At 42.4% G+C, this 23,875-nt stretch overlaps 1 protein-coding gene across 1 annotated transcript in view; it reads right to left on the reverse strand.

Annotated features, from left to right (window-relative positions):
• The window catches only part of UNC13A (unc-13 homolog A), a 127,440-nt gene extending 105,134 nt beyond the window's left edge, over positions 1 to 22,306 (reverse strand). Inside the window, exons 1-7 of the mRNA XM_032214197.1 lie at positions 22,273 to 22,306; positions 21,979 to 22,008; positions 18,732 to 18,831; positions 14,867 to 14,984; positions 12,176 to 12,299; positions 4,991 to 5,082; positions 2,749 to 2,785 (exon numbers count right to left, since the gene is read on the reverse strand). Of these exons, the coding sequence (XP_032070088.1) occupies positions 2,749 to 2,785; positions 4,991 to 5,082; positions 12,176 to 12,299; positions 14,867 to 14,984; positions 18,732 to 18,831; positions 21,979 to 22,008; positions 22,273 to 22,306 (535 nt within the window). The remainder of the gene's footprint in view (positions 1 to 2,748; positions 2,786 to 4,990; positions 5,083 to 12,175; positions 12,300 to 14,866; positions 14,985 to 18,731; positions 18,832 to 21,978; positions 22,009 to 22,272) is intronic.
• Between the last annotated feature and the right edge of the window lie 1,569 nt (positions 22,307 to 23,875).

Consider the following 23,875-nt stretch of genomic DNA (forward strand, 5'->3'; position numbering starts at 1 on the left):
CATTTTTCTCCAAAAATGAATTGAATCTGGGGTGGGAAAACATTGGAATTAAGGGGTCTGCTTGGTTCTTTAGCAGGATTTAAAACCTGCCAGACAGATCCCAAAAAGGCATTTACAATACTTAGCATTGCAGAACACAATATCTTTGAGCATATTTTGAATCTAGGAATTTGCAGCATATCTATTACATGTTTTCAGAAGATATAACTATAATCTACAGATATAACAGATTCTGACTATTTCTCACTCACCTCTGCCTTCAGGGTATATTATTCGCCCTCCTAAGAACTCTGGTAAGAAATGCATGTAATGCACAGTTGTAAGAGATGAAGAGAGCTAGTAGTTTGAGAAAGCTTTAAAACAAAATAGGTAAAGGTAAAGATTCCCCTTGCACATATGTGCTAGTCGTTCCCGACTCTAGGGGGCAATGCTCATCTCTGTTTCACAGCTGAAGAGCCAGCACTGTCCGAAGATGTCTCCATGGTCATGTGGCTGGCATACTAAATACCAAAGGTGCACGGAACGCTGTTACCTTCCCACCAAAGGTGGTTCCTATTTTTCTACTTGCATTTTTACATGCTTTCAAACTGCTAGTTTGGCAGAAGCTGGGACAAGTAACGGGAGCTCACTCCGTTATGTGGCACTAGGGATTCGAATCACTGAACTGCTGACCTTTCTGATCGAGAAGCTCAGCATCTTAGCCACTGAGCCACTACGTTCCCTCATAAAACAAAATAGAGCATACAAATAGAAGAGGAAGCAGAGCATTTACAGGATGGGCAGAAAAAAAAAACCCAAGATGGGATTTGTAACCAGCAGCATTGGCAGAGGTGGTCAGCAAGGTATAAGAACCTCTCTTTCCAATGTACTTCAAAAGGATGGGACTCCTTATCCTAATCTTTGTCTGTTTACTGGAATTTCTCACCCCATTTCATTGGAGAGGCAGGAATCCTTGCGATATGCCTGAAAGCATTGCACTATTTATGCCTGATTAAGCTAACATTTTAACTAATTATAAATAGAATAGAATAGAATTCTTTATTGGCCAAGTGTGATTGGACACACAAGGTATTTGTCTTTGGTGCATAAAGTAGAGCTATGGACATTTCTCAAGAAGGTAAAGGTGTGTGCTTCTTTAGAAACACATTTTGTTGTTCTTACGTGCCTCAGTGATGTCATTGAAAAAAAAAATCCCTGACTGAGTGGATCTGAGTTTGTTGCATGGAAGATGTAACAGAAATGAAATTACACCCTACTTACAAAAAAGTGAAGAAGGAATAAATTGTGGGATTCAGGCACTGAGGAGTAAGATTTTGGGGAGCAGCTTATTCAGTATTAATAATAGAAGCAAGTTGGCTCCTTAGTCTGATCAATAGGGGCTGAGTTCGCATGTGTTTATATAGTATGGATAGTAAATCTTTCAACAGCTATTAATCATAACATATAATGGAGCCTCAATATACAAGAGCAGTTCACCTGTCCTGATTAAGTGCTGAGAATTAGCAAGAATTGTTGGCCTTTAGTACCCATGGTCTAGAACATAATTCTTGATATTTTGCTGACAACTATGGCTGGAATCTTTGGGTTAGCAATAGCAATAGCAATAGCAGTTAGACTTATATACCGCTTCATAGGGCTTTCAGCCCTCTCTAAGCGGTTTACAGAGTCAGCATATCGCCCCCACAGTCTGGGTCCTCATTTTACCCACCTCGGAAGGATGGAAGGCTGAGTCAACCCTGAGCCGGTGAGATTTGAACAGCCGAACTGCAGATAACAGTCAGCTGAAGTGGCTGCAGTACAGCACTCTAACCACTGCGCCACCTCGGTTCTATATAGCCAATCCTAACTGGACCAAGAAAGAACCAATCAAAGTTCTCACCAACTTGCACCAATTTGAAATTAACTCAACTGAAAGCCAGAATATCTGGCTATATCGCTCTCTGCTGAGATGTGTGTAGTCTGTATCTACACTGCCTGTGAATAGACAACCCACAGTTGTCAAGTGAAAGGAAGTAGGTTTGCTAGAAATTTGGACACTAAACCCTGAAATTCAATGCTGTCCAACTGGTTGTGAAAACCTGCGCCAATATGTTACCAGAAAGATTAATCTGTTTCCACCCTGCCTGTGGGTTTCCCATGAGGGTATCTTGCTATCAACTGTCAGACGCTTGTTTGATGAGCTTTTTACATTTGATCTAGCAGAGTTCTTCTATAGTCTAGCCTGGTTCACACTGGCTGTCCTTATATTCTAGAGTTCTATTGTAATAGTTCAAAGGTTCAATTAGAAATCTTCCGTAACTAGGATAATTAGGCTATTTTCCAGGATGGAGTTAAATGGGCTGTTTTTCTTTAAATGGCCTCTGGAAATCCCTTTTACCTTTCTGCCCCCAGCACCTGCCCTCTAGCCCATGCACCCATTGCCCAACAGATCTTTTGAGACTTATAAGGGTAGGAAGACATAAGGGAAGAAATGGTTTTAGGAAGACACAGAGGGAAGGGATAGGAAGAAAGGATGAAGCTTTCATTGACCAAACTGTAAACAGCTCTGTCTTGGGCCAAACCCTCATTAATCTTGGAATGAAACATTGGTTTCCAAAGACTCCAGCCAAAAAGGAGGAGGGGGGGGGGAATCCACCTTGCTTGGAAAAGTGTGAAGGGAACACTTCATGTGCCAACCCTACTTTGCAGCAGAAATTAGGAAAATGCAATCATATATGCCCAAACTCCCCAAATCAAAGAAACACTTACAGCACTGTGAGCCGGGGACTGGAAGCGGCTTCTCCTGCTTCTCCCAGGGTGAAGAGGGAGAGAAAGAAAACACAAAGATTAGGACCGGTCTCAGAAGAACTGACATCCTTTTTCTCAAAGCACTCTGATTTGGGAGCTTCAGAGCAAGAGCTGAAACCGGGCGGTAGATGGGGGAAGATGGAGAGGAAAATAGTTAAATGAAAAGTGCTTCATATGGAATGAGAATTTTTGACAATGGGAGCCAAGGGACTTAGTTCTATTTTGGATTTCACCGGGAACAGCCCACGCCTAGTGCAACTGGTACACAATATGAAGTTGTGCAAAGGCCTTCCTAGCCACAACTTCCACCTGTTCTTTGAGCAGGAATCATGAATCCAGGAGGACCCATAGATCAGTGTTCTGACCCCCCTCTTCCCACATCAACACACACTCCGATCCAGAGATAGGTTACGGCATTTAATTAACAGACAGATGGGTCCTTGGCAGCAAACCAGCACAGACAAGCTTGGGCAGCAATAAACACAGATAAGGCTTGGCAGCAATCCAGCCTGCCAAGCTCACAATAATGTCCTCCGACATTCAATCCTGCGTAGACTTCTGCAAAGAGGAGCGTGTGCACAAGGAGTCTTTTTATAGTCTGGAGAGGAGCCTAACGACCATCAGCTGAGTGCAATTACCTCCTGTAACTGCGCAACTGTTCCTGACGCCTAGTAGCTCTTCGATGGTGTGCATCCAGGAACAACTCACTGCTGGCGTCCGGCTCACTCTCCCTTGTCTCCTCCCCACTGGTTCAAGGCTCAGGTGCCTCCGGGTGGCCAACCAGTCTCTCTGCGCCCTGCTAGTAGTCGGAACCCAGTCCGGGGTCCTCCACATCCTCCAGGGCTGACTTATTGAGCCCCTCGCTGTCGGAGTCTGGTGGCAGCTCCAATGGCTCCTGCTAGGCCACAACAGATCAGTATTGGCGAACTGATGGCACATGTGCCAGAAGTAGCATGCAGAGCCATTTCTCCGGGCACGCCAGCCGTCGCCTATTGCTTTTCCGGGTTCCGGCATGCACATATGCACTGACCAGCTGGTCCTGGCACCAGAAAGCAGAAGACCAGGTGACCAGTGCAAATGCCGGAAACCAGAAGCTCAGCTTCCTGGCGCACGTATGTGCCCGGCACACGTGCATGCTGGGGAGCTGCTCTTCTGGTTTCTGGCGCTCCCCTGCACACGCACGCTCACGTTTCGGCATTCAGTGCCGAAAAGGTTCACCAACACTGCCCTAGATTGTGCAGGAGGGTCTGTTTTGGGCAGTGCAGCCCCATCCAGCACCAGAGATGGTATTACTTCTAGAAACCGAGGTCCCTAAAACCCAAAACTACTGAGTCTTGCCATGGTTCAGCTGAAGCCTGTTGTTCCCCATCCAGACAGTCTTCACATGCTGAGATCGGACATCCACAGCATCACTTAATTCTCCAGGAGCAGAAATACACAGTTAGATCCCCATGGCATCACCAAGGGCCTCATGTCGATGTTATATAGGAGAGGAGAGAGCACCTATCTGTGTGGCACCCCATATAAGTAGTCCTCCAACCAACCCCAATTAAGACCAGAATTTCTGTTGCTAAATAAGAGAGTTATTAAATGAGGCACACCAAATTTGATAACACCAAATTTGATAATTTTTTTGCTGTGGTTGTTAAGTGAATCACTGCAGTGGTGAAATGAATCACGCCGTCCTTAAGTGAATCCTGTTTAACACCCCCCCCCTGACTTTGCTTGCTAAAAGCTGACTGGGAAGGTTATACACCGCAATCCCGTGACACCAGGATGCTGCAACCGTCATAAATGCAAGCCAGTTGCCAAGCATCTGAATTTCAGTCACATGACTTGGGGGATGCAGCAAAGGTCGTAAGTGTGAGGATCAGACATAAGACATTTTTTTCAGTGCTGTTGTAACTTTGAACGGTCACTAAATGAATGTTGTAAGTCGAGGACTACCTGTCATGGGGGCGGGATCTCTCTCCTCCAATCACCACCAATTGGGACCAATCCTGCAGGGAGGAGGTGAGCGAGCACAACGCCCACAATCCTGGGAATCGATCCAGAAGGATACCATTTTATGTTCTTAGGAGGGGAAAGAAATGTTTGCATGCACCAATCGGATTCAGGCAGAAATTAAAGTGTGAGGAGTTTTGGAGGCAGAAATAGAACAGCTGATGCATTTTTTTTCAAATTCTCAAATATGCCCATCCACACATTCACACATACTTACATCATCTTGGTCTCGCATAGCATTCAGCCGCTCCAGCTCCTTGACCCAATAGCGAGCCTCTTCTTCAGGAATATCTGCAAGAAGGGGGAAAAAGTGGGATATTTTTCAGGTTAATGGAAAAAGCAAAATCAAGTGGCCCAGGGTTTTTTGGTGGGTTTTTTTGACCCACCTAGTATTCTTAGTGGACAACCAGCTAAATATGAGCCAGCAGTGTGCAGCAGCAGCCAAAAAAGCTAATGCAATCCTAAATTGCATTAACAGAGATATACAATCAAGATCAATTGAGGTACTAATACCACTTTATAAAGCCTGAATAAGACCACACCTAGAGTACTGCATCCAGTTTTGGTCAACACACTATAAAAAAAGATGTTGAGACTCTGGAAAAAGTACAGAGAAGAGCAACCAGGATGATTAGGGGACTGGAGGCTAAAACATATGAAGAACAGTTTCAGGAACTGGGCATGGCTAGTCTAGTGAAGAAAAGGACCAGGGGAGACTTGATAGCAGTTTTCCAATATTGGAGGGGCTGCCACAGAGAGGAGGGGAGGGTCAAGCTATTTTCCAAAGCACCTTTTATTTATTTTTTTATTTATTGGAAATTTATATGCCGCCCTTTTCCCTGAGGGGACTCAGGGCGGCTTACAACAGTAAAGGGAAGGGAGTGCAAGACAAGACTTAAAAAGAAAAGAATCGTGATTAAAAAAAAAAAAAAAAAAAAAATTGATCATAAAAACACAAGGAGGCCAGACAAGGAATAATGGATGGAAACTGACCAAGGAGAGATTCAACCTAGAAACAAGGAGGAACTTTATGACAATGAGAACAATCAACCCATGAACAGAAGTTGCCTTCAAAAGTTGTGGGAGCTTCATCACTTGAGACTTTCAAGAAGAGATTGGACTGCCATTTGTCAGAAATGGTGTAGGATCTCCTGCTTGAGCGGGGGGTTGGATTAGATGACCACTAAGGTCCCTTCCAACTCTGTTAATCTGTTATATCTGTTACTAGGCCACATTTGGGAAATCACATTTTTAAACATATTCCCATTAGTGATGTTTATGGGGAGAGGTAAAAAAAAAAAAAAAGACAAGATGGCGACTGAGCCTAGGATGAGCAAAGACACCATCTTGATTTTTTTAAAATCCAGCCTGCAAATGATCTTGAGAAAAAAAGATAACCAACTGGATTTGTATATCTTGAGAGTCAGTATTATACCCGCAACCTTTTACTGCTGGTTGTAAACATTTTGCATTTGGAGAATGCCCTGTGGGTGTTTTCTAAAATGGCTGCTGAGGAGAAAAGGCCTAGTCACAAAATGGCCGCTAGGCAGAATATCATTAATTACAAAGAACAAAGTGACCAGGATGTTGCCTGTTTCCCCCTGTTAAGTTGGAAGAAAAATCCAGGTCCAGTTCAAGCCGGGAATAAACTGGAGGCTGATTGGAGAGAAAGATTCTGTTTATTGGTCAGCTGTACCAGAACTGCATGCTTGTGTGTGTTGGTTCTGTTCACCAATAAACAGAATCTTTCTTTCCAATCAGCCTCCATTTTATTCCCAGCTTGGAACTGGACCTGGATTTTTCTTCCAACAGTTACAACTCCTGCCTTGGGAGGATGCCACTTCTACCTGTCTCATCCCGTCAGGCATAGGATTCAAATCCCATCAAATTAATTTGGGAATCAGATTTGGGAGAAATAAATGGTAATGATTGGGAAAATATTTGGAATAGAAGAGTATATAAGAATATATCAGTTAGAGTTAAGGAAAATGGATATAAAGTGATATGGAGGTGGTACCTAACACCCAGGGACGTGCAGTCACTAGAGGCAAGGGAGGCGGGGCCTCACCAGTCTCCTCAGGGAAAGGAAAGGATTTTAAATAATTTTCTTAAAATAATTAAAGCCAGGGTAGTTGCTACCAGATTTCAAGTCACAGTGGCTTGGTGTCAGTATTAACTAGGAGGAGGCCAGAGAACTAGGGGCCTCTTTTGCATAAGGAATTTTTCGCCTTTTAAGAGTTAAGCAAGGTTTAACAAGCGAAGAATTTCTTATGCAAATGAGGCATGTATTCTCTCGCCTCCTGTAGAGGGCATTTTTAGAGGCTTTTTAGAGTTCTCTGGGAGCGACTAGCTCAGTCTGACTTCAGAGCTCTGGCTTTTCAAGAGGGGAGGGCAGGGCAGGGAGAAGCAGAGTTGAAATCATCTCGGAAACATCTGGAAAAGGTGCGTGTGGGGAGGGGGGAGGAATTCAAAAAGTTTGATCGGAAGGCAGTAGGGGAAGGGCGGGTATGGCAGAGGAGCTGCTTTCAAGCCTTTGGAAAATATATCCAATCCAACTTCTGTGTTTGTGTTTGAGAGTGAGTGAATGAGAGAGGGATTGAAGTTCTCTGTGTGCGTGTGTCTGTTTGAGAGAGGGGGAAGGGAGGGAGAGAGGGAGGAAGGAGGGGGAGGGAGAAGAAAAAGAATGGGAAAACTTATTTTGCAAAGGGGGAAAATGCTGTCACTTTAAATTGGAACTGAGCATGCCTGGCTGTGGAATTCTGGGAGTTGAAGTCCACAAGTCTAAAAAGTGCCTCATCAGGGCTAAAGCTGACCGCACGTCACTGCTAACACCACATAAATTAAATCAAATAGATGGTAAATATACAAATATTTGTTGTAGTTGCAAGAAAGAGGTTGGAACATATGTGGAGGGATTGTGACAGTGCACAAAAAATATGGGACATGTTGGGAGAGAGAGCTGACGTCATGACGATATGACGTGCCATCTTGGAGCGCCAAGATCACAGTCGATATTTCTGCCACTGGGCGGTCCTTTTGGACCTAAACCATCCCGAAGATATGGTGATAGAGAAGAGTACGTCCTGCTGATCTCAGGGACACCACAAAGTCTCTGATTGATCCAGGAGAAGCTCTTTTTCCTGATGACAGAAACCCAGCCCTGAAGCTGCTGAAGTTGGGACAACTCCAGAACAGAAATAAAATGGAAGAGAATAGTGTGTCGGATTGGTAAGAAATTTTATTATTAGAAAAGAAACTATCCAAAGAAAATTAAAAATAAATTAAAATTGAAGACAAAAGAAAACAAGCGGCGAAATTAAGCTACATTAAACTTAGTGTGTTACCCTTTTTTTAAAAAAATTCTTTTTATGAATGAAGTTCTGCAAATGTTTCCTATTTTTTAAATTGCAAGGTTTAGTTTTTCTTCTACTTTTTATTTTTTACTTTTTCTCTATATACTTGTGGATTAAAAATTTCTTGTTTTTCTACAGTGTTTGATTTTTTTTCATTAAGATTTTTTCTCCACAAGTCTGCTATTTAAACAGGGCTGTAATAGCAGGGAGAAAAAAAAAGTAATACTGCCACTTTAAGGCTGGAGGCTTGGAATCATTTCTTTCCTTTCTTTGATCATTGGAGCTACACTTCAAAGCTTTTCAGTTTGTTTATTGAGAGTGATAGTGGAAAGAGCACAGTTTGTTTATACAGCTGCTCTTTCGGAGTTTCTGCAGTGAAGGCAAAGTTTTGACTTGGAAGATTATAATGAACTTGTTTGGAATACAATAAAAGTCTGGAATGATATAGTGGCAGTGTTTATAAATTGGAAGGATGGTGCAACATGAAAAAGAAACATTAATATTGCAAATGATTACGTTTAAAATTCAAAAAATATTAGTAATGACAGAGAAAATTGAGATGAGAATGGATGACACAGAACAAAGAACAACAAAAAGAGATGGAAAAATTGAGAATATTTATCAAAAGAAGAAAGTTGAGGACAGAGTTTCAAAAATTGAAGGAAAAAAGAAACAAAGAGATAAGAAAATTGTGGATACTGACAGCATACTCAGCGTGGTTGGAAACAGTAAGAGTGGACTATGGAAAGGCGAGATAGGTGGACTGGAACTCTATCTCACACCTCAAAGTACAGAAGAAGAAAAAAGAGAGAATTTGATGGAAGAAAAATCTTGACTGAAACATCGGTGATAACCAAAGATAAGTTGATGAAAGGAACAGATGGAGAGTTTCGAGTGCTCATAAGATATACAATGAGCAACAAGCTGTGAAAAGAAGTCCATAAAAGACCCACTAAGAAAACAACCAGAATATTAATTCCACAAATGACACGAGATATAAAACTGCACTACTACTGGAAAGTTACAGGTTGATGTAGTGAAAGTTTATAATAAAAATTAAGTCAAACTTAGTTAAACTTAGAATATCATATATAGTCATATAAATGAGTAATAATGATAACAATACATATATAGGTACTAGTTTGAGGATATGAAATTTTATACATGCAAGTGAGGTCTATGACGCAAAAGTATTTATTAAATATAATCAATTTTTATTTAGAATTTGTTAGAAAGATGAAATGATATTGAATGGACTGCTATTATATAGTTTTACCTCCAATTTAGGATATTTCATACAAAAGGATGTGAAAGCAATTTATAGTCAAATGAATGTTTAATAATTATAATAATTTTTATATAATATACTGGATGATGATATCAGAATTTGTTTGAAATGAGTTGATAATGGGTGATCTTACATACATTTGAAAGTGAGGACTATGGAAGTAATGCATAAAAACTTTACAACCAAACAACATGCTGTACGTGATTGAAGAAGGTTCTATGTGTTATTTGTTGTATGTCTTTGTCTGATCAAAAAAGGAAAATATTCTTTTCTTTTTTTCTTTTTTCTTTAAACAGGAAAGGATATATAAAGATTTTTGGGTTTGTGGAAATACCACCCTAAGGAAATAGAAATTAAGAGCTGGAAGAGACATCTGCAGCAATAGAAAAAGAAAGGAAGAGAGGAAAAGGAGGGAAGGAAGAGAGAAGGAGAGGAGAGGAAGATGGAAGGGGGAAGGAGAGAAGGAGAGATGGTTGGAAGGGGAAGAGATAGAGAGAAGTAGGGGAGAGGTAAAGGAAGAAGGAAGGGAAAGGAGAGGAGGAAAGAAGAAAGTAGAGAAGGGAGAGAGGGAGAGAAAGGAAGAGAGAAGAAGAGGAGGGAAGGAAGATAGTGAGGAGGAGAGGAAGATGGAAAGGAGAAGGAGGGAAGGTAGGAATACAATAATACAATAATACAATAACAGAGTTGGAAGGGACCTTGGAGGTCTTCTAGTCCAACCCCCTGCCTAGGCAGGAAACCCTATACTGTTCCAGACAAATGGCTATCCAACATCTTCTTAAAGTCTTCCAGTGTTGGGGCATTCACAACCTCTGGAGGCAAGTTGTTCCACTGATTAATTGTTGTAACTGTCTGGAAATTTCTCCTCAGTTGTAAGTTGCTTCTTTCCTTGATTAGTTTCCACCCATTGCTTCTTGTTCTACCCTCAGGTGCCTTGGAGAATAGTTGGACTCCCTCTTCTTTTGTGGCAACCCCTGAGATATTGGAACACAGCTATCATGTCTCCCCTAGTCCTTCTTTCTATTAAACTAGACATACCCAGTTCTTGCAACCGTTCTTCATATGTCTTAGCCTCCGGTCCTCTAATCATCTTTGTTGCTCTTCTCTGCACTCTTTCTAGAGTGTCCACATCTTTTCTACATCGTGGTGACCAAAACTGAATGCAGTATTCAAGTGTAGCCTTACCAAGGCAATATAAAGTGGTATTAACACTTCACGTGATCTTGATTCTATCCCTCTGTTTATGCAGCCTAGAACTGTGTTGGCTTTTTTGGCAGCTGCTGCACACTGCTGGCTCATATTTAAATGGTTGTCCACTAGGACTCCAAGATCCCTTTCACAGTTACTACTGTTGAGCAAGGTACCACCTATACCGTACCTGTGCATTTTGTTTTTCTTGCCTAAATGTTGAACCTTCCTCTTTTCACCATTGAATTTCATTTTATTAGATAGTGCCCATTAGATAGTGTCAAGATCCTTCTGTATCTTTAGCCTGTCTTCTGGAGTGTTGGCTATTCCTGCCAGCTTGGTATCATCTGCAAATTTGATGAGTTCCCCATTTATTCCCTCATCCAAATCATTGATGAAGATGTTGAAGATTACTGGGCCCAAAACAGAGCCTTGGGGTACTCCACCGAATACTTCCCTCCATGAAGATGCAGTTCCATTGAGCACTACATGTTGAGTGTGGTTGGTCAGCCAGTTACGAATCCATCTGGTGGTGATGCTGTCTCACCCACATTCTTCTACTTTATCTAGTAGTAGGTTATGGGCTACCTTATCAAATGCCTTACTGAAGTCCAAGTAAACTATATCGAAGGCATTCCTCTGGTCCACTAATTTTGTCACATTATCAAAGAATGCAATAAGATTCGTCTGGGATGATCTGTTTTTGACAAACCCATGTTGGCTTTTGGCTATTACTTTGTTTGCTTCTAGGTGTTCGCTAGTAGAAGCAAACAAAGTAATAGCCAAAAGCCAACATGGGTTTGTCAAAAACAGATCATGCCAGACTAATCTTATTGCATTCTTTGATAATATGACAAAATTAGTGGACCAGAGGAATGCTGTCGATATAGATCAGGAAGGGGAAGAGGAAGAGAGGAGGAGGGGAGAGGTAAGGGAAGAAGGAAGGGAAAAGAGGAAGGAAGTAGAGAAGGGAGGGAGGGAAGGAGAAGAATATGGTGTCAAAATAGGCAAGGGATGATAAATAAAACAACTCGAATGGAATATTACACTGCTATAAATGATATGATAAATGTATTGGAATTATGAATGTAAAAAGGAAAATTAGTGGAATTATGCATAATTGAAAATAGTGATATACAAATATATAAATGGTTGGTAATTTTTTTTCTTTCACATGGGGATTATATAAAGGTATACTGTTATCAAATAGACAATCAAGAATGTAAGGGAATTATGATTTATTGGAAAAAAACAATACTAATTGTTATTGAACATATACTGTACAATGAAAGTGAGGTATTTAGTTATACTAGATGAAAAATCTGTGATGGTAAATGTTATTTGAGAATATGGATGTTAAAACACCTGTAACCAAACGACACGCTGTATGTGATGATGCTTTTTTTTGTCTTTTTTTTTGTTTTTTTATTGTGTGTATGTGTTGTCTGTTTAATAAAAATAAAAATTTATATTAATTTAAAAAAATCTTATTCTTTGTATGGTGGGAAAAAATGCATTCTCACACACCAAAGACCCCCATTCTTGCAACATAACCTACCGAGTGGGAGTTCAAAGCGGGTGTCCAAGAGGATACGGTGGAAAGTGGGGTCTTTGGTCCCAGAGATCTCATTATCTGTCATGATGACGTGAGAATCAAGAGTTAGCCACTCTCCTGGGCCATCCTAGGGGAAAAACAAGGAAAGGGAGAAATTGTGCTCTGATCATTCTAATCTTGCATCTTCTTATTCAACGTTCTTGCTATGTTTCTGGGAAGAGTACAGTAGCATCTTCTTTTCTTTTTTCCCCTTTAACCATAGTCGGCCTATCAAATAAATACTGGCAATAACACGAAACCATCATGTCTCCAAAACACAGATACCCTCTCCTTCCTAATATCCTAGCACAGAGATGGTAAACTTTTTGTTGTTGGGTGCCAAAAATGTGAGCGTGCATGCCAGCACCCATAATGCAAAGCGCCTCCCACATGCACATACGTGCACACACATACCACGCTTCCCCCCCACGTGCAGCGCACTGCTCGCCTCCAAGATGAGCTTGGTATTTCCTCTTGAAGGGGGCAGTGGAAGCTGTTCTCATCCTCCCCGTGCTCCAGGAAAGCCTCTGGAGCCTGGGGAAAGCGAAAACAGCCTCCCCTGGCTACCCAGAGGCCCTCTGGAAGCTGGAAACAGATAGTTTCTGAACTTCCACTAGGCCCATTAGGTCCGTTTTTCTCCCTCGCCAGGCTCTGAAAACTTTCCTGAAGCCCGGAGAGGGTGAAAATGGCCTCCCCTGGCCAGGGGTGGGTTCCTGCCAGTTCTAACCTCTTCTATAGAAGAGGTTCCACAAATCTACAGTGCCATTTAGAACAGGGACATGCAGTCAGGGGAGGCAGGGGAGGCAGGGCCTCACCAGTGTCATGAGGAAAAGAAAAGAATTTTTAAAATAATTAAAAAGGCTAAGGTAGTTGCTGCCAGACTCCAGAGTCACAGTGACTCTGAGTCTGCTTAGTGCTAACTGTAGGGGGAGGCAAAAGAACTATGGGCCTCCTTTGCATAAGGAATTTTTCGCCTTTTAACCCTTGCTCAGAGTTAAGCAAGGGTTAAAAGGCGAAAAATTCCGTATGCAAAGGAGGCACATGATTCTCCTGCCTCCAGATCTGGGAGCAGCAAATCATGCCTTGCCTAAGTAAGTTGCTTTTTTATTTAATTTTTTACATTTTCATCATGGCGGGCGGACAAGAGGAGAGTTGAAATCCACAGCTGGAAAAGGTATGTGGATCAGACGGAGGGAGGGGGGGATTAAATATTATTGTAATTTAATTTGTAATGTTTTATTGTGAGGAATTTGTGTTTGTGTGTGTGTGTGTGTGTGAGAGAGAGAGAGAGAGAGAGTGTGTTTCTTTCTTCACAGCGGTGGGGTCGGAGGAGGCGGAGGGCGAGGTGGCGGAGCACAGCAGCGGCAGGGACGTTCTCGCCGCTGTGTCCAACAGGCCAGGCATCTCGCGTTTATGTCCGCCATAAACGCGAGACGCCTGGCCTGTTGGACACAGCGGTGGCGGGCTGGTGCTTGCTTTCTTTTTCCAGGCCCCTCGCACCCGTGTCCAGCCTGCTGGAGCTCGCCGCACCGGGAGAGGAATGGGCTGGGTGGGCTGGCTGGCTGGGGAGGGGGGAATCATGGCCGTTCAGGCCCCGGCGGCAGGACTTTAAAGTGGCGGCAGGGCCCCGGTGGCAGGGCTTTAAAGTCCCTGCGCCGTCCACCATATGACGGATGGTGCTGGGACTTTAAAGCCCTGCCGCCAGGGCCCTGCCGCCATTTTAAAGCCCTGCCGCCACGTCCCAGGTGGCAGGGCTTTAAAGTGGCGGCAGGGCCCTGGCCGCAGGGCTTTAAAGTCCCAGTGCCATGTCCACCATAGAGCAGGTCCCGGTCCCGCTCTATGGCGGATGTGGTGCCAGGGCTTCGGCGGGGCTTTCGCGCTTGCCTCACTGGCCATGAAGCTCACCGCACGTCACTGGTTTAGAACCGGTTCCAGCTCCCTCCCCCCACCCGTCCGCACATCATCAAGATGAAGAGCGAGAGGAGGAATTCTTGGAGTTGAAGTCCACAAGTCTTAAAGCTGTCAAGTTTGAACACCCCTGGAGTTTTTTTTCCTAAAGGGTTAGGGGGGCAAGGGTCTTGTAACTTGACAGCTTTAAGACTTGCATGCTTCAAATGCCAGAGTTTCAAATACCAAGCCACTCCCACAAAGCAGGCCACACCTACAGAAGAGGTTCTAAAAAATTTGGAAACCCACCAACTGCCCCTGGCCCTCCGGAAGCCCGAAAATTAGCTGGCTGGAGCACAGATAGGTTCGCCATCACTGGCCTAGCAATTGCAAAAAAAGACAAAAAAGAAAAAGAAAAGAAAGGGGAAGGGAAGGGAAGGGGAAGGAAGAAAGGAAGGAAGGAGGGAGGAAGGGAGAACTATCCAATTGTCTTTGTTTCTTCAACAAATGCTTTTATCTTTCCTAAAGACCTGGATCAGATGGGGCATCTCTGTTCTGTTGGCAATACCCTTTCCAAGTTGAGGATAAAAAGAAAGCCAGAAGATTCTATTAGAAGGCACAAGCTTGAGGAAGCCTGGGCAGGAAGAAAGGTCTTCACTACCATTGTATTGTTAACTTTTCTATAAAACCCAAACACCTTCTGTTGGGGAGGGGGTCAATTCTCCTCAAAGAGCAAGGATATCTTCAGAGATGTGGCTGTATACGCACCTCGTTTGATTGGCGGATTGTGCTTAAGGGTATCCAAACCGTGCCCACCATGGTGTCCCAGATAAGACCTTTGTTCCACACTTCCACTGTCAACCCGAGGTCTAGTCGATTAATCTCACTGCAGGAGAGAGATACATCTGTTATCCTGGGCTAGAGAGCAATCTTCCCCAGAGCTGTTATCTATTCACTCCAGAGGTGGGTTCCTACCAGTTCGCACCTATTCAGTAGAACCGGTTCGTCAAATCTACCGAACCGGTTAGAAGAGGTTCCATCAGTGGACCCGGAAAGCAGGCCACACCTACAGAAGAGGTTCCAAAAATTTTTGAAACCCACCACTGGTCCTTGGATATGATTATTCTACACTATCATGCTCATATTTATAAAACTCAGTGCCTCTGTGAAAGGTAAGGATGACTACTGCGTTTGTGGTGCAATCAGAACATTGTGTGTGTTGAAGTTGTTTTAACGCAAACCAAAGATGCCTTTTAAAAAACAAGTTTACATCCTATTCTTATGCATGCCAGTGCTGTGTGTGAGGTAATTTAAGGTGGTTCTGACAAGTGTCATCGGCATCTTCATATCCGGTCACATGGGCGGCAAGCCACTCCCATCCGGTCACATGGGCAGCAAGCCACTCCCAAAAAGGAGACCACACCCACAGAGTAGGTTCGAACAATTTTTGAAGCCCACCACTGATTCACTCCATTTCCCCCATATCTCCCACCCTGATTCTAATGCAGGTGTTCCCAAACTCTTCAGCTGATCAGCCCCCTCATGCGAATTTCAGGTTGTTCACCAACCCCCAAAATGTACGATATGAAAATAACTTAATAAATACATCTTTAACAAATAGTTAATCATCATCATATTGACCCCCTTGGCTAGTCCCAATGACCTTTGGGGTGGTGGTGGTGTCAATTTTGACCTCTTTGGAGAACCCTGGTCAAACTACTAGAACAAGCACCTCCTTAACCAAAAGTGTCATCCGATAATAATTAAAGAAAGAACTGAAATTCAAAATGATGAACTTGGCTCTTAATATTCACAGAACATCGCTTTGGATTCAGTTCCCAAAAGTTGCTCAGAAGTGCACATCAGCACAAATGCGGCACTGCTCTTTAATAGATACAGCCGTATCTTTTCCCTAGATTGCATGGCTAGCCTTTACAGCTGCTATGTCAGGCCTGGAAGCCATCTTTTACATTTGGGCCTTCAGGCCTGCCACATTTTCTACTGTGGGAAAATGGGACGGGGGATTATATAGAGCAGTGTTTCTCAACCTTGGCAACTTGAAGATGTCCGGACTTCAACTCCCAGAATTCCCCAGCCAGCGAATGCCAAGGTTGGGAAACACTGATATAGAGTGTGGGTGATATGTAGTCAAAACAACATTATTTCTCAGAAAGTCAAGGCTGTCTTGCCCTGCAGCTGTGATGAGGTGACTGGGAGACATCTCCAGTTTTGGATGGTGTCATGTGATGGACATGTGGGTGCTGGGCAGGGACTTGAACTTTGTTTTGGGTGTGGAAAACCTGGACACTTTCAGATTCGGGCCTTCCCAGGCCAATGTGACCAATATTGTGCCAATATTGTGCCAATATGACATCTCTAATAAAACGGACCTTTGAGGAAATTCAAGCCTCGGAGTCTTCTTTCATTGGGGGTGTTACTTGGAACCCTGACATGATATTTGGTTCCAAGAAAAGATGAGGCTGTTTTGAAGATTTGCAGCAAAATGGTGCCCTGAACCTCCCAGCCTCCCTTTTCAAAAGTAAAGCCAAAGGATTGCATGGCCTTATTAGCCCTCCATATTTTGGACACCCAGATTACTGGAGGAATTACTGATCCTGCTGGTAGCTTCTGAGATTGGTGAGATTGATTGAATCTTGGGAATAGGGCTTTCTCAAGAGCACCTATGAAATTGAGGTATGTTGTCTTGCTAGAACAGAATAACAGAGTTGGAAGAGACCTCGGAGGTCTTCTTCTCCATCTCCTTCCACAAGCAGGAGGCCGAAATTGTGCATGAGAGCTTTTATTACAAGCACAGCTTAAAAAATAGGTATTATTGCCTTGGCTGTGCACAAATTGAAATCTTAAAATGGAGGGTTTTATCATATTATTAGTTTATTATTATGTGGTTAATCTTTGGGGAGATTCACAATCTTTGGGGCTGGTTGGTAGCTCAACAGCTCGAGTCCTAACCAAGGGCCTAGGAACTATTAAGGTAATGTCGGAGGATATAAGCTGTTCCAAGTAGGGTGGAATTTTTTAGAGTCAGAATGTTCAAGTCAGGTAAATTTAGAATTTTCAAATAGCGAGGTAGCCCTTTAGGTATTGCTCCAAGGGCTCCAATTACAATTGGGACAACACATGATTTCTTTTTCCACAGTCGCTCAACCTCAATTTGCAAGTCCCGGTATTTTGTGATTTTTTTTTCTTGCTGTTTATCTTCAATTCGTGCATCACCAGGTATGAACCATACTTTTTTCTTTTCAATTATTGTTATGTCAGGTGTGTTGTAGGCCAAGTGCCTGTCAGTCTGGATTCTGAAGTCCCACAAGATCCTGACTTTCTCATTTTCTAAAACCTTCTCAACCTGATGGTGCCAGTGGTTTTTGCTGTACTCAAATCCAAATTTTGGCACAATTTCCAGTGAATAATCTTAGCAATGCAGTCATGGCATTGTAGGTAGTCAGTTTGTAAAAAATTGTTATTGTTATTGTTATTGTTGTTATTGTTGTTGTTGTTGTTATTGTTATTGTTATTATACAATTGTATCACAGCGGCCAGTTGTTTCGCCGGATTTGGCATTGGTTACTAGTCGGGGCCCACCCAGGGGCCTAGGACGTCGTAATGTATTTTCGTAATATGCGTGCAGATCCAAGCAGTGCGGCTTTTTGCATTTGACTGATGGTGATTTTGTCAATTTTTAACTGTTTTAAATGTAATTCCAGTGCTTTTGGAATAGCACCCAGTGTGCCAATTACCACTGGAATTACCACTGCTGGTTTGTGCCATAGTCGTTGAATTTCGATTTTTAAGTCCTGGTATTTTGCGATTTTTTCATGTTCCTTCTCGGCGACCCTACTATCACCTGGTATTGCGATGTCTATGATTGTGACCTTATTTTTTTCAACCAGTGTGATGTCTGGTGTATTATGCGCCAGTATTTTGTCCATTTGTATACGGAAATCTCACAAGATCTTGACCATCTGATTTTCGGTGAGTTTTTCAGGCTGATGTTCCCACCAGTATGTTGCTGTTTTAATATTATAATTTTTGCACAAATTCCAATGGATCATTTGTGCTACTGAATTGTGCCGCAATTTATAATCAGTCTGCGCGATTTTTTTACAGCAGCTGAGTATGTTGTTGTTGTTGTTATTGTTATTATTGTTGTTGTTATTGTTATTGTTGATATTGTTGTTATTGTTATTGTTGATATTGTTGTTATTGTTGTTATTGTTGTTATTGTTATTGTTGTTATCATTTATCTTCAAAAGCTTTGCCCCATTGTGGCTGATTTTTTTTAAAATAATTTGATTAGGTAAATAGTGTCCTTTGGCACACCTTGGTTCCATTTTCAATTCATTTAACACCAGGCCCACCAGTACAACATTTCTAGTACCAGATCCGATTAGCCTAAATTAAAGTGGATTTAATCCTAGATTCATTTCACTATGCATTTTAAATGTGCAAGCATCCAATACAACTGAATGTTGTAATAAAGTTGAACACTACGCGTCTCCAAACCAGTCCTGTAAATGGCATGCATTACTGGCCTACACAGCAATTTCACATCACTGTCAGGCTTTATCCACCACCAAGATTTAGGAAGGTGAAAACATTTCCCATCCCAACTTACAACATGAAATCTTGTTCCCAGCAGGGAAGGTTCCCTCGCACTGCAATTGTCGTGCTCTTTACATTCTGAACTTTGAGGGTCACGTATGTGTTGAATTTTTCTACCAGGGAGAAAGCAAAACATAGAGAATATAAATGGGTGTCACAATTAGCAGCATTGGAGGAAAGTACATGGAAAATTTTGGGCTAGCACACTTTATCAGAAGATTACATTGTCCCCATGCAACATCTGTTTTTTAAAATGCTTATGGATTCTGAGTACCTCCTCTCTGTTACTCTCCACTTTTCCCTTTAAATCACAGCACTTTAAAACATACTTCCTGGAATGGCCAACTTGATGTTTAATGTGAAGACAACAAGGCAGGGATCACAACAACAAACAAGAGCACTTCTTCACTCATGTTCTTCAGGGACTGCTACCGAGATACCTGGGCATGGAATCAATATTTAATAATGATTTTGACAGCTTTATGACTATATTTAATCCAAACTAGGTATATGTTTTGTTCAAACAATAATCCCAATTAGAGGCATCTATCTTTCTCCTTTTCAGTCCTTGCCTTCTTTCGTGTAACTCCTCTGCACGACCCAGGTGTTATTCCAATTTTTTTCATAGTTATTTGTTTTCTAAATCGTATAATTGTGTAGTTCTTTAGCACAATTTAACAAATAAAAATGCAGTACTGAAAAACACACTTCCCTACTTAGTTTTTGCTCACCTCACTAGTCTGTACTGCAGTGGTGGGTTCCGGATCCCGTTCCAACCGGCCCTCTGGAGCACCGTACCGGAACGGTATCTGGTGCTCCGGGTAGGCTCCGGTATGCCCGTACCGGGGCATACCGCCTGCTGCAACTCACCACTGCTGTGCTGCATAGAATTCAAATTAGCTATGTGTTGCTGGTTCTGTCACCAATGAGTAGTTGTCATCACCTTCTCAACAAAGGTATTCTCAAGGCTGTATTTCCCCCCCTCCCCCCATTATTTTTATTACTCGGGGTTTGTGTGTGCCAGTTTTCCTTCACCCAATTGGCTGTCTCCAATTGGGTGCTGCCAGCCATAGCTACTCTGTGCCAAGCTTGCCATTTCCTCACAGTAGTCATCATTGGGAGAGAACAAAACTCAGAAGATACTCACTGGCAGTAATTCTCTCTTGCTCCACCCTTCTTTTACCCCTGCAGAAGTTATGCTATTCTGTGCTTGAACAGCTGGGCTATTTAGCACTTCTTCAAAAGAGCACTAGACCCCTGTTTAGCAACATTGTCTGTAATGTTGTGGGAATGAATATTGTCCTTGCCACCTTTTAGCTGCGCAACTTGGCAGGTGGCTAAATCAGCCATTCCAAGCTCCCACCGACACTTGTTCAGCTTCAAGAAATTAAGGGTTGATCTCCTACCAGCACATCATGCTCCATAAAAAGAGCCTCTAAGCCAAAGGAATCCACCAATTGCATTCTTTAATTGGTCTTATTTTAATAATTAAGGCTAGCACTGTTTCTCCATCTTGTTATTCAGACAAATTAGGTCTTGGCTGTCATCCTATCAAATTGTATGCAAGTATATTTTTCGGCTGATTCTTGTACATTGACATAACTGCAGAACACACCGAGATTACATGTTAATGTCCTGATCATCCATTTCTTATCCCCAGGAGTGCTCAGAAGCCACATTTCTCACAACATCTCAGTAATAATTCCTTGACTTTTCAAGGGCTGACTGGCTGATTGTGTTTAATCTGGTTAATCTGGGTTTGCTCCCAAATCCAAGGTAAGACCTGCCTTCTAAAAGTTTTGTTTTCTTTCTCTAACCATTTTAGCTATTTCTTCTCAATATTAGAGATATTCTCCCACCTGTTTTACTGTTCTTTGGCTGACAGTTCATGTCATTAAGTAGGTCATCCAGAAATAAGATTCCCTGAGGACAGTTAACAAAGGGGCCCACAATTGAAGGGATTATTACTGAGGTGTTGCTAGAACTGTGACTCCTGGGCTCTTTTGAGGATAAGAAATGTGTGGGCAGGACATTAATATGTAGCCTGGTCATGTTCTGAAGTTATTTCAGTGCATAAGAATGGTGGAATTAAATGAAGGGCAACACACTGTTAATGTTTAAACTTCAGTTCTGCAGCAATCTGCACATCCGCAGACAATTAATGGTCTTAAACACATGCCTGTACTGAAACTAGCAATTGTTTCAGAGAAATGTCAAAAAATTCGTGATCATTCAAACACCTCCTACTTCTCCCACATTTAACAATGCCGTGTTTAGATGAATGCTTTGTGCACCACGAATGCCACATGGTATTCATTTGCCATTACATTTTGAAGAAATTCTGCATGATGTTGTGCGATATATCAATGAGATTATAGGATCATTTCTATCCTATGCACTGCCCTGAGATTATATTGATTATAGGGGAATTCTAACTACAGGTAGTCCTTAACATACCACCATTTGATTAGTGACCATTTGAAATTATAATGGAACTGAAAGGAGTTTACTCATGACCAGTCTTCACAAATATGACTATGACAGCATCCCTACAATCATGTGATCAAAATTTGGGCACTTGGCAACAGGCAAGTATTTACAATGGTTGCAGCATCCCAGGGTCATGTGATGGCCATTTGCAACCTTCCCAGCCAGCTTCTGACAAGCAAAGTCAATGCAGGAAGCTGGGTTCGCTTAATAACCGCTTGATTCACTTAACAATTGCAGTGATTTGCCTAACTAACCATAGCAAGAAAGGCTCACTTAACAATTGCCTTAGCATTGGAAATTCTGGTCCCTGTTGTGGGTGTAAGTCAAGGACTTCTTGTATAAGAAACACATTGCATAATTAACAGAGTAACGGAATAAGAGAATTGGAAGGGACCTTGGAGGTCTTCTAGTCCAACCCCCTGCTCAAACAGAAAACTCTATACCATTTAAAAAAAAATGGTGGTCCAGTCTCCTCTTAAAAACCTCCAGAGTTGGAGCACCGACAACTTCTGGAGGCAAGTCATTCTGATGATTAATTGTTCTAACTATTAGGAAATTTCTCTTTAGTTCTAAGTTGGATCTCTCCTTAATTAGTTTCCATCCATTGCTTCTTGTTCTGCCTTCAGAGACTTTGTGGCAACCACTTAGTTATTGGATATTAAATATTTTATGGTTTGGACCAGTGGGACACTAGGAAGAAACTTTACTTGAAATCCCAGGTTTGTCTTATTTCCCCACAGAAAAAAGAGAGAGAAAAGGTGGGAACTCACCTTGTGGGCCATCAAACTTGGCTTTTTTGACTGGAAAAGTAAAGAGAAAAGAAAGCAGTTAGTGCTCGGCCCAAAATGAATAAAATCTGCACAGCCTGATTTGCATAACCTCTTAAACTGTTCCATGGTTAGGTCTAGGACATCATGCAGGCCAGGCCATGAATTCCATTGTGGTTAAAAAGAATTGCATTAGCCATAGTTCCTAACCACAGCTTGTTGTTAGCTGTGTGTCATCTGAAACCAGACTAATGTCTACTTTAAACAGCCATTTAGAGACAGGAGGGAGAACTGTACCCATAGAGTGATTCTGGTCCTCCAACAGCAGCATTGTTGTTCCCCAAGAGGTTGTGTGTATGTGTGTTAAAATCTGCAAGATTTTGCAAGGCATTGAAATAGATGTTTCAATCATCACACCGTCCCTGCCATTTTTCAGATTTTGACACTCCCTCCCCCAGATGTACCTGCTGCTGCTCCTCTTCATTTCCCCACATGCTCCAGATATGAGGAGGGTTATTTTTGAAAACTGCAGGAAGCATTATTGGATGGCGTTCAGGCTTTCTTCAACAGTTTTTAAATATGCAAATATATATTTAAAAAGTACGAGCAAACCCACTATGACAAGTATGGAACTTCTCTTAATATCACAAATCTCGAAGTTTTGCAGTATCACATCTCGAAAATTAAACTTTCACCTGGAGAGGAAACAGGCCATAGCTATTCCTAATAAATATAACAAAGACTCCAGTGTCAGGGTTCTGACAGATGCCCTAATTAACTCATGAGCCTCAAGCCAAGTTTCAAAAGAAATCCAGTTATTTATTCGGAGCAACATGTCAGCACATACCAGAGTGAAGTCAGCTCTGCCCCACATAAGGTACGGCTCAACTATGACCCTGTTTCCCACTCCTCCTCCCAGGGTGTGTCATAAATCACATTCTCCAACGAAAGCACTTTCGTGGGCTATAGAAAACACGCCTCTCAGGCTGGCTCTGGTAACATGAGATCCAATCTTGAGAAAGATATGAGTGGAATGTGTTTCTGATTGTGGCTGCCTAGTTGCTATGTCAGTTCACCCCCCTCCTGCCTATGGCAAGTCGAGAGTAAGCCAGGAATGCTTTGTGAGTTGACATCCAGCGTAGAAGATATTTTTTCAACTTTTCCAGCTGTACTTGTGATTGTAAAGGTAAAAGATAAATGTTGCCTCTATCAAATTGTGTCTGACTCTAGGGGGTGGTATTCATTTGTTTCTTAGCCAAGGGCCAGTGTTATCCAAAGACATTTCCATGGTCATGTGACCAGCATGACTATATGCTGAGGCGCACCCAACGCTGTTACCTTCCTACTGAAGTGGTACCTATTTATCTACATGCATTTGCTTGTTTCAGACTGCTAAATGGGCAGGAGCTGGGGGAGGTAAGAGGAGCACACACCATTGCGTGTTGCTTGGGTCTTGAACCTGGGCGGTCAGCTTTCCAGCTGACAAGCTCAATGCCTTTAACCACTGAATCAACATGTCCCCTCCCTCCACTTGGACTATAGCTCCCACATCCCAAATAGTTATATCCATCAGGCTGGGCTGGCTGAACCTTGTATTCCCAGCACATCTAGGAAGCACCAGATGGGAGAAGTCTGGTTTTAGAAGAACTCCATCACTCTTCTTATTATTATTTGCAAATCATATTTCCGGTGTGGCCAGAAAATTGGACTAAATCCATTTTCCACGCTCCTGGAACACCATTAACCTACTTCTGAGCCATGAATGACATTGTTTGCAGCATTGTGATGAAGCCTGAGGCAAATAATAAGGAGGGGGGAAGGCGTATAGTTCCTCACTTGCCCTCAATTGCTGAACTCCCACACCCTTGAATGACTCAGGATCAGTACAAAACCATCATCT

Source organism: Thamnophis elegans, chromosome 1, assembly GCF_009769535.1.
Source record: "Thamnophis elegans isolate rThaEle1 chromosome 1, rThaEle1.pri, whole genome shotgun sequence".
NCBI classification, from domain to species: Eukaryota; Metazoa; Chordata; class Lepidosauria; order Squamata; family Colubridae; genus Thamnophis; species Thamnophis elegans.